Source organism: Tachysurus vachellii, chromosome 2, assembly GCF_030014155.1.
Source record: "Tachysurus vachellii isolate PV-2020 chromosome 2, HZAU_Pvac_v1, whole genome shotgun sequence".
In the NCBI taxonomy this organism is placed as follows: Eukaryota; Metazoa; Chordata; class Actinopteri; order Siluriformes; family Bagridae; genus Tachysurus; species Tachysurus vachellii.
In genome coordinates this window covers 23308493-23325992 of record NC_083461.1, presented here as the reverse complement: position 1 = coordinate 23325992, position 17500 = coordinate 23308493, and the positions used below count along the sequence as shown (strand labels likewise).

At 42.4% G+C, this 17500-nt stretch overlaps 1 protein-coding gene across 6 annotated transcripts in view; it reads right to left on the bottom strand.

Annotated features, from left to right (window-relative positions):
• The window catches only part of tanc2b (tetratricopeptide repeat, ankyrin repeat and coiled-coil containing 2b), a 159735-nt gene that overhangs the window by 31932 nt on the left and 110303 nt on the right, over window positions 1-17500 (bottom strand). For all 6 annotated transcript variants that reach the window (XM_060863870.1, XM_060863869.1, XM_060863872.1 and 3 more), the window contains 3 exons: window positions 11548-11696; window positions 7273-7435; window positions 5576-5818 (listed from right to left, as the gene is read on the bottom strand). In XM_060863870.1, the coding sequence (XP_060719853.1) occupies window positions 5576-5818; window positions 7273-7435; window positions 11548-11696 (555 nt within the window). The remainder of the gene's footprint in view (window positions 1-5575; window positions 5819-7272; window positions 7436-11547; window positions 11697-17500) is intronic.

Genomic DNA, 17500 nt, shown 5'->3' with positions numbered 1-17500 from the left:
TTGTGGTGCCTTTTGTTAATTTTTCTCACATAATCCAAGAACCTAGGAAGTGAAATGTCTACGCTCATGCTAATAAACATACCTCGGTTCCCTTTTTCGCCGTACTATTAAGCAAACCTATATGAACTCATATTCTGCTCTATCTGCAATGCAGCATGCTGCCTGAGTGGGTCTGTCTCTCGGGTCTCGCTCACTGAAGCTAAACTCGGTGGGTATGCAAACCGTATTTGTGAGTGAGTCTGTGTGTGAATTTGGGCACACAAAAACACACACGCACACACCTCTACAGGGTATGACTTTCACCAGTTTTCCAATCTCCCAGTCGACTTACATGAAAGAACCGAAAGTTTCTGAACAAGACTGCAGGAGGTAGAAGGAAGCTCTACACAGCGATGATGAATCAATCAGGTGTGTTTGGGGATGTTATAATGTTGGAATACTGCCCTGCGGCCCAGTCTCTGAAGAGAGGAGATTGTGCTCTGCTTCAGTATGTCACAGTAAATGTTGGAATTCATGGTTCCCTCAATGAACTGTAGCTCCCCAGTGCAGGCAGCACTCATGCAGCCCCAGACCATGACACTCCATCACCATGCTTGACTGTAGGCAGGACACACTTTTCTTTGTACTCCTCACCCGGTTTCTGCCACACACGCTTGACACCATCTGAACCAAATATATTTATCTTGGTCTCATCAGACCACAGGACATGGTTCCAGTAATCCATGTCCTTAGTCTGCTTGTATTCAGGAAACTGTTTGCAGGCTTTCTTGTGCATCATCTTTAGAAGAGGCTTCCTTCTGGGACGACAGCTGTGCAGACCAATTTGATGCAGTGTGTGGCATATGGTCTGAGCTCTGGCAGGCTGAACCCCCTCTATCCCCTTCAACCTCTGCAGCAATGCTGGCAGCATATATACGTCTATTTCACAAACACAACCTCTGGATATGACGCTGACCATGTGCACTCAACTTTTCAGGGTCTTGGCAATCTTATAATAGCCCACGCCATCTTTATGTAGAGCAACAATTGTTTATTCAGATCCTCAGAGAGTTCTTTGCCATGAGGTGCCATGAACTTCCAGTGACCAGTATGAGAGAGCGAAAGCGTTTGTACTCACTTTTGTGGCCAGCAGTGTAGACATTAACATGTCTGTGTGTTGAGTTATTTTGATGGGACAGTAAATTTACACTGTTATACAAGCTCACACTCGCTATTTTACATTGTAGCACAGTGTCATTTCTTAAGTGCTGTCACATTGAAATATATAATAAAATATTTACAAAAATGTGAGTGGTGTAATCACCACTCACTTCTTATAAACTGTTGTAAAAAGGACATTATTTACATTTACTTATCATTATTTACTGTCCAGTGTCACCTAAATAAGGATGAGGTTCCCTTCTGAGTCTGGTTCCTCTAAATGTTTCTTCCTCATATCATCTCCGGCAGTTTTATCTCACCACCATCACCACAGGATGGATCATTAGAGATAGATAATACACCGCTAACCCTTCTGGGTTGTAGGAACACCCATTCACACAGTACGGACAATTTCGAGACGCCAATCAACCTACAATGGATGTCTTGTTATTGGAGAAGAAAAGTCAGGGCAGTTTCTCAGGGCAGGTTTTTTCTAGTTTAAACTTTCCAAAGATTTCATCAAAATTACATGAAGGTTTTTCCAGGCTGGATGGTGCTTTAGCGTATCTCGTTCATGGAGCACTCAATGATTTAATGATTTCTTCTAACGGTGCACTTGATCATCCTTGTCAGTAGGTTATGACTCCTTGCAGCATCTCACTGAAGTTTTTATAACTATGCCCTCTGCTGTCTGCACATTTTAGTCACTGAATTAGAGTCTGTTAAACAAATAAAGGTTCGGATAAACGTGTTTCAGGGACAGTTAATAACAAACCGTCTCTAGCACACAATGGAAGAAGTATAACCTTTAGCCTTCATGTTGCAGGGCATCGTTTATTAGAAAAATGTTTTTCCTCGCGGAATTTTTGGTCCGTTCTTTGCCCGAGCGGCGCTATGACACATGAAGTTTATTGAAAGACCTTAATTTCCCTTCTTGATGAATAAAATCTTATCTCATGATCAAGGCTAATCTTTGGAAAGTGCATGCTAGTAATTTCATGCCTTATGCACCTTGTTCCATGTAACGAAACAAATCTGGAGCACAAGGCGAGGTGCTGATCATTTTGTGTACTTAAAAATACTGAGGACCTCTAATAATATCTGCACGGCACTCGGGCCGCGGCGCAATCATCGGATAATTCGGTGAGCCTGGCGGTGTTAGGGCGAGAACATAATGTGCGCTGCAATTACAACAAGCCGAGGAATAATGTCCTTGATAATTACAGTTATGATTGTGTATGGCAGTAGACGGATGTGATTGCTAACACAGAGCTCGATAACCTGTTTAATTAAAGGTTCCAGCACTACCTTTAGATGAGAAACGAAAGCTTTGTGAAATAACATGAGCTACGTTAACTAACCAGAAAGGACGGATTCAAGAGAAGAGAAGCACCCTCCTGTTTATATTTCAGCTCACCGAGCTCTTTAGGAAGATCCCCTAAACCCGGCGTACACAATAGACTTGCGCATCACAGCGTTTAGATACATCCTTTTGCGCTTGTGACAAATTGCCGTGATTATGCAGAGCATTGGGATTGCTATCGATCGATCATGCTACCTTCTTCCTCCTTCCATTATTCCTTCCTTTTTTTTTGTAGTGTGTAATTCTTCCATCGCTCTCTATCTCTATAGATTTGATGTCATGCTCAAAGGGATTTGGAGACAGCTTAAACCTTCGAGTGTTGATCTGCTCTATCATGGGAGTTCAACCGATCCTCCTTTTCTACTTTTTCTTTCTTCTCTTTTTCCCATTTTCTTGTTGATAATCCTCAGCTATGCATCTGGTCGGTCCTTGACAACAGGTCAGAACAGTTGCTCTTCATCATCGTCCTCTTCCTCGACTCTGTACACGCTCATATTTTGCCACAACTTTCTCTACGAGTAACTAAACACACACAAGTACTACTCATTAGCACAGATAAGAGTTAGCCTGGTCCTTACTGTACCTCTCCTCAGGTTTCCATAGTGAAAAAATTAAGGGAGGAGAATTTTACTTATTGCATTTTGGCAGATGACCTTATCCTTATTTTTTTATCTCATGTTATGCAACTGAGAGCTAAGGGCTTTGATAAAGGACCTAGTGTTGGCTTGGTGGACCTGAGATTAGAGCTCACAACCTTCTGATTGCTAACCTTTATTGTATGTGTATTGTTTTGTATTGTATTGTAGATAGATAGATAGATAGACAGACAGACAGACAGACAGACAGACAGCTAGCTAGCTAGCTGGCTGGCTGGCTGGATGGATGGATGGATGGATGGATGGATGGATGGATGGATGGATGGATGGACGGACGGATGGACGGACAGACATAGATAGATAGATAGATAGATAGATAGATAGATAGATAGATAGATAGATAGATAGATAGATAGATAGATAGATAGAAGACAGAACGATAGCTAGATAGATAGACAGACAGACAGACAGACAGACAGATAGATAGATAGATAGATAGATAGATAGATAGATAGATAGATAGATAGAAAGATAGATAGATAGATAGATAGATAGACAGAAGATAAATAGATAGATAGATGATAGATAGATAGATAGATAGATAGATAGATAGATAGATAGATAGTGTGGTGGAAATTTTAGACAGACTGACAGTGCTGACCATCTTTATATAATGTTATGGTGTTACACCACACAAAGCTTTATTGTATCTGTTTTGTTTTCCGAGCACAAAATGATGATTTCATGAGAACAGCAGATAAACTGTATGTCAAGCCTTGAACCTAAATAGAGCACGGTAATCATATTACTAAAGGATAATGTGGTGCTGAGGGGCTCGGCTTTATCGTCTAAAAAATCTAATCACGTAGGTAGAAAGCGTCTCATATTAAGAGCTCTGATGTATGATCGTCTCTCTGGTTAATATAATCACATTTAGTCAACTAACTCTGAGTGAGACGTGTCAAAAGAAAGGTGATAGAAAGAAAGACAAAGCCGGGCAGCACAAGAGACTCCCAAAGTCTAAAAAAAACCCATTGAGTCTGGTGTTTTGAAATGTCCTCCATCTTGAAATGTGATAAAAAATGTTTTTTTCTCTACCCTGCTGTTTCATGCCATCATTAGAAGTCTTTATAATACTCTACAGTGCTGACATTTGAAATCATGAATCATCAGGAAGCACTTTTTAAGCCCAATATACAGGACGTTAGGGCATCACACTGAGTAGTTTCTGCACTCCTACCAAATGGTGCATCCAATCCTTTAGTCAGACGATCTTGAAACGACGGTAAAGGTTGTTAAACAGATTTTAGATTTTTTTTTCCTGGGATGGTAATAAAGAGTCAAGACGCAAAACAGGAAGTGAGACAATATCTCTGACTGAGAAATTTCATTTTGATTAATATATTGCTTATGTGTTCTTTTCTATTTTTACTTTAGTATTAAAAAGAACCCCCCCCCAAAAAAGATGAGCAGGTCACGGAAAGCAGACAGGAAACCAAACCAACAGAGCAGCCATTTTCTACTAATAAGGTGCCGCTGCTGAAGCTGGAGCCCAGGGCTTACAGATTCACACTTCACAACAAGAACAACAACAAAAAACAAGATCTTAATCTGTAAAACCAGTCAGATGTCAAGACACAAACTCTGTTGGTCTGGGCTTTGAGGATGGAGGCAAATCTTCAGTAGAATAACAAACGGTTCAAGAATTATTTTCATGATTAACATTAACACAGTTGATTTCCTCTTTCTCTTCTTTTCCTCTACGTACTACATACTGTAGATGCTAGGAAGGCTTCCTTAGGGTTAGTACACATTTAGAATACTGAAGCCTTCGGTGTGTTGGAAAGACAGAATGTGGCTGGAAAATCACCCTCCATAACGGCCCCACACCCCGAGCAAAGGACGGATTGATGAATGGAGACGTCTGACTCTGTCCTGAAGAGTGTGTTAAGCCACAGCCAGAGTCTCAGGGACATTTTAATAAACATGGGAAAATTCACCTGACACTAAACATTGCAACAGAATTCATTAAAGCGCTGACTTTTTCAGTTCAGTTCTGAAACAACGTTGCTCTGAAACAACGGTGTGTCGCAATGTACAAAAGTACATCAAAAGTGGAGGGATAGATAGATAGATAGATAGATAGATAGATAGATAGATAGATAGATAGATAGATAGATAGACAGACCAATACATATATTTAATTTTCTTTCTTCTTCATCTCAGAAACCTTCTACATTAATCTGTCTAAAACGTGTCTTAACCAGCTTCTTCAGCTGCTGAGTCAGAGCTTGCATTTAAAGCATAATTCTAATCAGTTATATATGATCACGTTACTTCTCTTAACTGAAGAATAAACAATTAAACACAAGATTTTTCCGCATCCCTCCCCATTTTCTTGTTTGATGGACAGCTGAGATCCTCCCACTGTTACAAAGTACCATGACTGGGAACCGAGCTTGGGGTATTGACTCACCTGCCACAGAGTTAGGGCGGGGCATGAGGTACAGGGGGGTGGGGTGAGTGGAGTGGTGGGTGGAGCTGGGTTCAGGAATCTTGTTGAGGCTGTGGGTGGAGGCAGTCATGTTTTCATCAAGGCGGTAGAGGCCAGAGTCGAGTGTGGCGCGTTGCGAATGCCAAAGTTTGAGGCTGCTGGCGCGAGTGCCCTCTCCATGCTTGGCACTGCGATCCGCAGGTTCTGAGTAACTCGTCAATGTGGCTGGGTGCGAGAGGAGAAAGAGGGTGGTGGAGAAGGGAAAACAACAGAATGGTCATTATTAAAGGATAAGGACAATCTGCTGAGCTACAAGATGAAGTCCAGACACACGCACGTGAGAAAGGACACTTGAGATATTTAGGTTTAACTAAATATCTGCAAGAATAATTAATTTCAAATATATTCTGAAAAGAAATAAAAGATTTCACATAAACCTCTCAGTATATGAACCTTCCACTCTCAGTATTCAAAACAGGTGACTATGCAATTATGCAAAAAAAAAAAAAAAAAAAAAAGAGTTTATAACAGTCTTTTTAAATGAATCTCTAAATCTGTGGCGTGATGATCTCAGGAATGGAGGAACGTTTTACTAACAGGTTACTGAATAATTTTTTTTAGCACAGTACTGTTATTATTATTATATTATCAGAACAGATTACAGTTTATTATGTGCTTTTAAATGTATTTACATCAGATTTTCTCTCAGAGAAATGTATTGTGATGGTTGTTTGGACTAATCACAGGTTCAGTGAATAGAGATTTAGATTAAAAATAGATCAGGTCCAGAAAAAAACCCATCAGATATCAGTGGGGCTAGATTCTGGCAAATTTGCCACAGAGTTCTAGAAGCTTGCTTGCTGCAGCTGAGTAGCAGAATTTACATAATTATCAATCTGTAAATCAATTATGTAAATAATTAATTATTATCAGAACCCGGCTGTTAAAATATCTGTGATCAATTGGAACAATTTTACTTGAACTTTGGCTGCAAATGCAAATAATTGTGGTTGAGATAAATATAGATAGATAGATAGATAGATAGATAGACAAACAAACAGACAGACAGACAGACAGAAGATAGATAGATAGATGATAGATAGATAGATAGATAGATAGATAGATAGATAGATAGATAGATAGATAGACAAACAGACAGACAGACAGACAGAAGATAGATAGATAGATGATAGATAGATAGATAGATAGATAGATAGATAGATAGATAGATAGATAGACAAATAGACAGACAGACAGAAGATAGATAGATAGATAGATAGATAGATAGATAGATAGATAGATAGATAGATAGATAGATAGATAGACAAACAGACAGACAGACAGAAGATAGACAGACAGACAGACGGACAGACAGACAGACAGACAGACAGACAGACAGACAGACAGACAGACAGACAGACAGACAGACAGACAGATAGATAGATAGATAGATAGATAGATAGATAGATAGATAGATCCCATGATCAACAACCACTTGAGCCAGCTCAGGTGTTTCATTTTACTCCCGAACTTAAAAATAAACACTCAGATCATGTTGGATATACAAATAAATCTGTTCATGTTACTCGATTCAGTCACATGGAACCGTTTAAGTTAAGTTTAAATTCAAGTTACATTTTAGAAATTGAGTTTGTGTGTGTGTTGGTGTGTAAACTCACCGATGATGCCACTGTCTCTGCTTTCCAGTGTGGAGGTGGGGCTGCTGATGGCTTGCCCTGGAGCTCCAGCAGGCAGAGTGGAGCAGGGACTGCAGGCCGGAGGAGATGCTGTGCTGCTGGTCAGAGTGGAGCATGGACTCATCCTGCCGCTCACTCCCATGCCCTTAAACACACACACACACACACACATATATATATATATATATATATATATATATATATATATATATATATATATATATATATATATATATATACGCTTTGTTTGTATTTGGTGTTGCTGTCTTTATTTACATGCAGTTCAACCAAACACTTCGGGCAACCTTCCAGAAGTTTCTCCCAACACTTAAATAATTTCTAACTAGGAATCTTATCTTCAGACTGATTCAGGCCCAATCTCAGCGCAACTCTGAGCGAGAAAAATACAACAACTTTTATCTTAGAGAGGAGGCGGGGCTTAATGTGTTACTAGGTGACATTATTTTGAAGGCTGTGATTGGTTGTCCGATAAAAAAGGAGCGCTTTTAAAATCTGGTCTGTTATAAACCTTTACTTCATACAGACAAATTATATCATTTCTGCCTCTATGGCAATTCGGCTCTGGTTCAGAGATGTTACAGTGTCTCTAAATGACATAATAACAGAATATATATATATATTATCCGGGGCCGGGTCGCGGGGGGCAGCAGTCTGAGCAGGACACCCAGACTTCCCTCTCCCCAGACACTTCCTCCAGCTACTCCGGGGGAATACCGAGGCGTTCCCAGGCCAGCCGAGAGACATAGTCCCTCCAGCGTGTCCTAGGTCTTCCCCGGGGCCTCCTCCCGATTGGACATGCCCGGAACACCTCCCCAGGGAGGCGTCCAGGAGACATCTGGAACAGATGCCCGAGCCACCTCAGCTGACTCCTCTCGATGTGGAGGAGCAGCGGCTCTACTCTGAGCTCCTCGCGAGTGACCGAGCTCCTCACCCTATCTCTAAGGGAGCGCCCAGCCACCCTGCGGAGGAAACTCATTTCGGGCGCCTGTATCCGGGATCTTGTCCTTTCGGTCATGACCCAAAGCTCATGACCAAAGGCGAGGGCAGGAACGTAGATCGACTGGTAAATAGAGAGCTTCGCCTTACAGCTCAGCTCTTTCTTCACCACAACAGACCAGTATATCGACCGCATCACTGCAGAAGATACACCGATCCGCGTGTCGATCTCCCGCTCCATCCTTCCCTCACTCGTGAACAAGACCCCAAGATACTTAAACTCCTCCACTTGAGGCAGGAGCTTTCCATCAACCTGAAGGGGGCAAGCCAGTGCCTTGCCACTGATGAGCTTCTCAACCACCTCAGTGACCTCAGCTTGGGGGATCGACGAGTCTTCAACTGAGCCCTCTGCCTCTGCTTCCTCAGTGGAAGACATGTCGGTGGGGTTGAGGAGATCCTCGAAGTACTCCTTCCACCAACCGAAAATGTCCCAAGTCGAAGTCAGTAGATTCCCACTCCCACAGTAAACAGTGTGAGCAGGGCACTGCTTCCCCCTCCTGAGGCGCCGGACGGTTTGCCAGAATTTCTTCGAGGCCAACCGATAGTCCTTCTCCATGGCCTCACCAAACTCCTCCCAGACCTGAGTTTTTGCCTCTGCAACCACCCAGGCTGAAGCTCGCTTGGCCCTCCGGTACCTATCAGCTGCCTCCGGAGTCCCTCAAGCCAACCAGGCTCGATAGGACTCCTTCTTCAGCTTGATGGCATCCCTTACTTCCAGGGTCCACCACCGGGTTCGAGGATTGCCGCCACGACAGGCACCGGAGACCTTACGGCCACAGCTCCGAGCGGCCTCGTCGACAATGGAGGTGGAGAACATGGTCCACTCAGACTCAATGTCTCCAACCTCCCTCGGGATCTGGTTGAAGCTCTGCCGGAGGTGGGAGTTGAAGATCTCTCTGACCGGAGACTCTGCCAAACATTCCCAGCGGACCCTCACAGTACGTCTGGGTCTGCCAAGTCTGTCCAACTTCCTCCCCGGCCATCGGATCCAACTCACCACCAGGTGGTGATCAGTTGACAGCTCCGCCACTCTCTTTACCCGAGTGTCCAAGACATATGGCCGGAGCTCAGATGAAACAACCACAAAGTCGATCATCGACTTCCGACCTAGGGTGTCCTGATGCCATGTGTACTGATGGACACCCTTATGCCTGAACATGGTGTTCGTTATGGACAAACTGTGACTAGCACAGAAGTCCAATAACAGAACACCACTCGGGTTCAGGTCGGGGGGCCGTTCCTCCCAATCACGCCCCTCCAGGTGTCACTGTTGCTGCCCACATGAGCGACGTCCCCCAGTAGAACGACGGAGTCCCTGGTAGGAGCATTTTCCAGCACCCCTCCCAGAGACGCCAAGAAGGTCGGGTACTCTACACTGCCATTTGGCCCGTAAGCACAAATAACAGTGAGAGACCTCTCCCCGACACGAAGGCACAGGGAAACGACCCTCTCATTCACCGGGGTGAACTCCAATACATGGCTGCTGAGCTGGGGGGCTATGAGCAAGCCCACACCAGCCCGCCGCCTCTCACCGCGGGCAACTCCAGAGTAGTAGAGAGCCCAGCCTCTCTCAAGGAGTTGGGTTCCAGAGCCCAAGCCGTGCGTGGAGGCGAGCCCAACTATATCTAGTCGGTATCTCTCAACCTCCCACACCAGCTCAGGCTCCTTCCCCTCCCAGCGAGGTGACATTCCATGTCCCTAGAGCCAGATTCCGTGTCCGGGGATTGGGTTGCCAAGGCTCCCGCCTTCGACTGCCACCCAATCCACATTGCACCAGCCCCTTACGGTTTCTCCTGCAGGTGGTGGGCCCACAGGAGATCGGCCCCACGTTGCTCCTTCGGGCTGAGCCCGGCTGGGCCCCGTGGTGTAAGACCCGGCCACCAGGCGCTCGCATGCGAGCCCCAGCCCCGGATATTTATCGACTTATTAACTTATAATCTTCTCCTACTTCACCTTTCAGTCATTTTCTCCTCTGATAAAGAAACTCTTCATCCTCTTAAAAGTCCTCCTCACTTCTCCTAACACTTTCTGACCTTATTTAAGGGTTAAGATACATTATGAAGAACTTTAATCTTTACTAGAATCTTCTCTTTAATTTTAAGTTTAAACACCCACATTTCTAAGAATTTTCTTAGAATTTTCACCACTAGGAGAAACTCTTTACACGAATATTTTACATGAATATGGGCCCTGGAGTGCTCCATGGCCCTTTTCACACAGACTCACCTTTTTTTTTCCTACCTTCAACAAATTTTCTACAGTTAGATCCTACTGTCTTGAGACGTTGCTTCAGTATTTCGACATAATCCTCCTTCCTCATCTGTTTTATTTATTTAGTTGTTTATTTTTTGCATGATGCTGCCAACCCCATGCTTCACACCTAGGACTAACTTCACATTACAAGCCTCATCCTTTTCTCAGCATTCGTAGTGCTGATCATTATGGGTTCAAAATGGGTTCAATTTTTGGTTTCTTATCTTTTTTTTTCTTTGTTTTGAAAGAGTAGATATTTTATAACTGAAAGGCTTCTGATAAAAAAAAAAACCTCTGTGGATGGCTGAGAGAAAAAGAGAGAGAGCACGAGTTCTGGCTCAGGCTCTGTACAGCCCATTCAACCTAAACGGCTGTCACACACTGTGACAGGGCTTGCTCTGTTCCTCCATCTTGGCTCAATTTTTTTTCCATCAGCCTATTCATTCCCTGGAGTCACTGACTGTCACGGAAATAATTATTTATATAGCACCTTCCATTTCCAATAAAACCAAGGCGCTTTACACAGAAGAACAATACAAGCAAGGAGACAATAGAGTGCATAGACGAACAGATTGATTTGTGCCGATTTAAAGGGGTCTAAATGCTAAGATCTGGCAACCCATAAGAATAAACTGAAGTGTGCCATAGACTTAAGATGTGGGGACGTGGTAGCTCAGTGGTTAAGTTGTTCGACTACTGATCGAAAGGTCATTGGTTCGAATCCCAGGTCCACCAAGTTGCCACTGCAGGGCCACTGAGCAAGGCCCTTAACCCTCAATTGCTGAGGTGTATAAACTGAAATAAAAATGTAAGTCACTCTGGATAAGAGTGTCTGCTAAATGCTGTAAATGTAAACTCATTAACTCTGAACAGGACCTGAATTTTTGTTGATTAATCACCGTGAAAGAAAATCATGGAAACTAATAGAAATGGTCTAAACAAACATTTCTCGCTGTGATCTATCTAAAGTGAAGCCATGTGTCCTACCTGCGCGTCCTCGGCCTCCTCTATGCTGTAGTGCAGCTCCGGAGGGCCCTCGCTCATTTTGTCTCCGAGCAGGAAGCCAAGGCGAGTCATCAACGTGTTGGCAGCCTCATCCACTGAAGGAGGGGGGCCGAGCTCCTCACCTACTTCCCCTGATGGAGAGGGAGGCAGAATGAGAGTGGGAGTTAAATGAGGCACTAAACATCAGAGTCCAGTGCACTGGTGTATCAGGTTCATCTCTCATTAGGTACGTGTCAGCTTCATGACTCTCATGGGAGGAAAAACACACAGATAGAAAACAAATCAAATAAACAGTGATAAAAAAAAGTATGTATATAAGCAGGTACGGTGTGTGCCTGAGGGTGGTGCAGTTACGGAGGGGCTGTGTGATCCACAAACACACACAAGCACACACACAAGCACACACACACACACACACACACACACACACACACATACACACACACACACACACACACACACACACACACACAACACACACACAAAAGGCTGCACAATTCCTTACATATAGTATTGACAAGGCTATAGAAGTAGAGACAGTGAGAATAATAGATTTCTGCAATTCTGTTATGTCTACAGAGAAAGAGAGAGAGAGAGAGAAACAGAGGGATAGCACACCTGTTCTCAACCATGCTATTCCACCAGCACCAAGAAATCCCTCCTCGACCCAAACACACTGTATATATGGCTCTGTCACACTGTCATTGAGTGTGTGTTTGTATGTGGTCCTCTGTTTTTCACTCAGGGGTGTGTGTGTGTATGTGTGTGTGTGTATGAGCAAGCTTACAATAAAGACACACCCAACTCCCATCAGGCTACACCCACAAATCTCTCACACACCTCTGTACACAGACTTTATCCTACAAGATGAAGTAAATCAAGTGGGATTTGAATCATTAAGGCAGAAATTTGTCGCTGTAGATCTCTAAAGTGTAGAAATAATTCAGTTTTATTAAATGCAGCAATTGCTCACAAGCTTATTGAGGAGATTTTAAAACTTATATACGACATATAACTCACAACAAATAAATGGCACAGTGAATTATAGCGGGGAATAAACTCGTACTTCTACATCCATTGCTCTTTAAACATCCTGTATTCATATCCATGATGTTAAATCTCTCCCCATTACAAGTAAACGTCTCTAGCCCTCTAGATTCTTTCTGGTCTGATGAGCTACCTTCAGATAAACGCATGACTGGATAAGAAGTTACAGAAGCCGCAGTGCTCCGTGACTGCTCCGGTGCTCGGTTCAGTCTGTTGTATTGTTTTGCTGGGTCTGCATCTGTACTGCATTATAGATCAATGTATAGATTTTTCTATCTAAATCAAACACACAACAAAAAACCTAGGGATGTTATTATCCAGCTCCTCTACCAGTATTACAACACACTCAGTAAGTCATCCCTTAATCCAGAAACTGGCCAGAGAGTCTGTTTAAGTGAAAGTGATCTAACAAATGACCCCGAACAAAACAGCGATACTGAGAACATCAAAGACCTTCTTGCTGTTTAGTAGTCACACCCACTGCATCCTATAGGTTCAGGAGTGTCGTGAGGGCAAACTGTGTGAGTGTGTGTGTTTGTGTGTGTATGAAATGTGTGTTAAATTCAGAAGCTTTCCTGGAGCATTTAAATGACAAAGTTACAGTGGTGGCTCCAGTGGTTAAAGCTCTGGGTTGAGGATCAAAGTTCAAGCCCCAGCACTGACAATCTGCCACAGTTGGGCCCTTTTGCAAGGCCCTTAACCCTCCCTGCTCCAGGGTCGCTGTATGATGTCTGACCCTGCGCTCTGACCCCAACCTCCAAAAAATTTGGGATGTGTTTAGAAAGAATTTCACTGTACTGTAATGTATATGTGACAAAAATTAAGGCTTCTAATCTATTCTATATAATTGAATATACAGTATCTGGTTAGTACTCATCCTGCCTCGATGCCCGATGACGCTTGAAATTTCTCCCCGTGACCCGAAAAAGTTCGGATAAGCAGTAGAAAATGAATGAATGAATGAATGGTTAGTACTCAGTATAATGAAGTCCACCCTTCACTGCAATCCTGGACTCGACCCATCCTACCAACAATAATTTTACCAAATCTCAAACCTGATTGGCCAGAACTTTCTTTAACAGCAGTTCTGCCTGTAAGTCTGTCTGCCTGTAATAAGCCACATAATCGAACACTAATCAAACAGTAAAAAATAATATTGCCTGGAGATGTTTATTTAACATTTATCGATGTCGGTGCTTTGTCGCAGTCTGAGGTTTTCAGGTTCGAGCACTTTACTCTTCATGGTTTCTGAATAAAACAATATTATTAAGTTTAAAAGAGAGGAACAAAGAGGCTAGTGATGGAACAACTTGCTTCGTGGACTGTAAAAGTAAAAAGTAAAATTTCAGTGATTTTCTGTAGGCATAAGAGCAGGGGCGGTTCTAGGATTTCATCTTTAGGGGGTTTAGCCCTCAGTGAGAATTTAAAACAAGAAGAGTTTTATATTATATATTATATGACTACATAGTAAGCCAAAAGTGGTCACCAAAATTTTATGCATGATGCCAGTCTTGAATCAAATTAGTTTATGTATGTGTGCATTCTCTACAAACAATGAATGCAGTGTCCAATGAATGCAGTCATTAATAAAAAAAAAATTCACAAGACAAAGACCAAATCAATAAATGCTATTTTTATTTAGTATTGAATGGATTGTTTGCATTAATATTTTGTTTGTGCTATCAACTCTGGTAATAAGAATAGTGAAATTTCACTGCTTTTGGTTGCCGTATTTGCAGCTTTCAGCCGATTAACGTTATAGATAAATGCCTCCAGCTCTGACTGCGCATGCACGCTGCGCGTTCCTGTGCTTCTCCATAGAGCGTGCGGACGTGCGTAATGCAATCTAGGAGCAGTGATTCGCCAAACCTCCCTTATGATTTTATTTTGTAGTAACGAGTAACGAAGATGCTTAGTGAAAAATAACGGAGTAAAAGTATACATTTTATCTAGTAAATGTAGTGGAGTAAAAGTGAATGTTGACATAAATTTAAATAGCGAAGTAAAGTAAATTGTTTCAATGTGGTAAAAGTAACATTGGCTGTTGATTACTTTCCTATTATTATCCTTTCCTTATGACCGAGCCCAGCATGCTGTTATGTGTAGATATATACACGTATATAACCAGAATCTTCCCTTGCTTGATTGTAAATCTGTCCATGACAGACAATCCAAGTTCATATGGGTCTAATGAGAGTTCTGGAAAAGGTTATATATTGATGTTCTGTATATTTGAATGATTAAGTATGTATCTCACATCCTTGTCCACCAGGACAGTAGGAGCTCAACAGATTATGGCTCTGGGTTGTTGATGGAAGGATTGGGGTTTAACCCCCAGCACTGCCAAGCTGTTACCATTGGTCCCTGGAGCAAGGCCCTTAACTCTCTCTGCTCCAGTGGTGCTGTATCATGGCTGACCCTGTGCTCTGACCCCAACCTCCAAAGCTGGGATATGTGAAGAAAGAATTGTGTGTACTCTGTCTGAAACAACTTTTTCCTTTTTTCATAACGTTCTTAACTTTATTTATTATTTCATTCGGGACATATCCCTGTTCTGTTACTGACACGGTGTTCTTACCGTAGTACTACACACACCAGGTAGTCAGAATGTGTTGAGATTTCTTTCAGAAGATTGTCTCTGAAAGTAGCTTAAGGCTTGTTAACTAATCAAGCCCAGACAAACAGTATGAATCACATCACGTCTTTCACTCTGATAGCTCCTAATTGTTACTTAATACTCTTGACAGCAAACATTTCATAGGTCAGTTGTAATTGTTTTTATCACTGCTATTCATGGGGTTTACATACAGAGGGTCCAACATTGCTAAACAGAGGGTTCTTGCAAGTAAGTTTACAACAAAACCACTAGCATTTTTCAGTGGACTAGACAACACTTCTCTTGATAGGGGTCCAAGCACCACAGCTTCTGAAACCCTGCCGTTATTTTTCTCTTCTAGGTTTAAAAAAAACAATGATTTGCAAATTCAGTAGTCGATGTAAAAAGAAAGTAACTGCTACCAGGAACACGTGCATTGTTTACTTTTCCATTTGCAGTAATTAGCAGATGTCCTTATTGAAGTCTCTATAGAGGAATACATTACCACTGGTTCAATAGGTTACAGACTTATGATACCATCAACCTGTCCAGGATGTTAAGTGTTTCAGAAAGCGGTAGGTCTTCAACCGTCATTTGAAGACGGTCAGCAGCTCAGCTGTTCAGACATCTAGGGGAAGTTGATTCCACCACCTCAGTGCCAGAACAGAAGAGTCTTACTGTATACCTTCCTCTTACCCGGAGAGACAGTGGGACCAGTCGAGCAGTGCTGGCAGATCTAAGGGTGCGAGGTGCAGTGCTAGGATAAGAGCTTTAAGGTTAAGAGCTAGTCCATTTTTGGCTTTGTAGGCAAGCATCAGTGTTTTGAATCTGATGCCTGCAGCTACCGGAGCAGCAGTGGGGTGGTATGTGGGAACTTGTTGAAAACAAGTCGTGCAGCTGCATTTTGAATTATTTGCAGAGGATGAATTGCGTTCATAGACCTGACAGCTGAGAGTAGCAGTAGTACAGCCTTGAAATGACAAGAGACTGAATAAGGACGTGAGCAGCCTGTGTGGACAAAACGGCCAAATACTTCTAATGTTGTAGAGAAGAAACCGACATGAGAGTGTCAAAAAGGATAGTTGATTGTCCATGGTTACCTCAAGGTATACCTCAAACCATGGCCAAATGGGAGATGAGAGAGTTGTGTTGTGGGATGTTGGCACCTTTAAAGCTGCTGTTCTTTTGACACTGTTTATAACCAGTATGGAACATTAAATATCATTGCATGTTTAAAAACTTTAGCACTGTTGATTTTGATCCCTGGATGGTGCTGCTCCTGATCTCCCACCATGGCCCAATTTGGGTGACTGTCATTTGCGAGGTTGGTGAGAGACGGGTAGAACCCCACTGTGATATTAGTGTGTTTCCCAGTTATTAGTTATGTAACAGATAACTTTATTTAACTATAACATGGGTATTGTCTATATCCAGTGTGCTCTCAATCAAAACTAAGCCAAATAATGGTTTTAAAGATGGGTTATAAAACCTTGCATTAGATAGGCCAGGTTGTGGGAGTCTGAAGCCTAATGAGATGCTATTATACAAAGTGCCTAAAAGGTTGTAAATAAGCAGTTGAGTTAAACATGGTAAGAATAATTGTGGTGAGAGGTCAAGACTTGACCTAAAGACAAAAAAGGTTGTCTGGTTAAGGGACACAGATCAACAGCTCATGGTTAGAGCAAGACTTCCCACAACATTGTCAGTAACCATTACAAATCCAATTTCAAATCCAAAGAAATCCAATGGCAAAGAGATTTCTGATTTAATCTTTTAGCATTTATATGAATGCTATGAAGTCTTCAAATCCTGTTACTAGATGCACTGAATCTGATCGTTGTGCCTGGTTTCCTTTCACCTCGCTCTCAGTTCTCCTGGGGATAGACTCCATATCCATCACGAGCTCGAGCAGGATAAAGCACTTATTATTAATATTAAAAGTATTTTAGTAGTTTGCTGAGCAGACCTGCGCTGAGTGAAACCACTCGAGATTGTGGTTCCCGGTGTATTGTATAATATTTCCTCAACCTGCACAGCATACAGCTTGTACTATGCTAGAACAGCAAGAGATCGTTCAGTTGATTAAATCTGGTACAGGCTGGCTTCATTAGCGATTCTTTACAGAACATATCCCAAAGTTCCTCAGCTGGTGTCTAGACATTATTTTAACCCTGCACTTTATTATTAATAAACTCCATACAGTATTTTTTTTTGCTTAATCGTCTAATCTCTCCTTTTCTTCTCCATCTTTTCTTAAACATTGTTTTACATTTGCATTATTATGTTCATGAG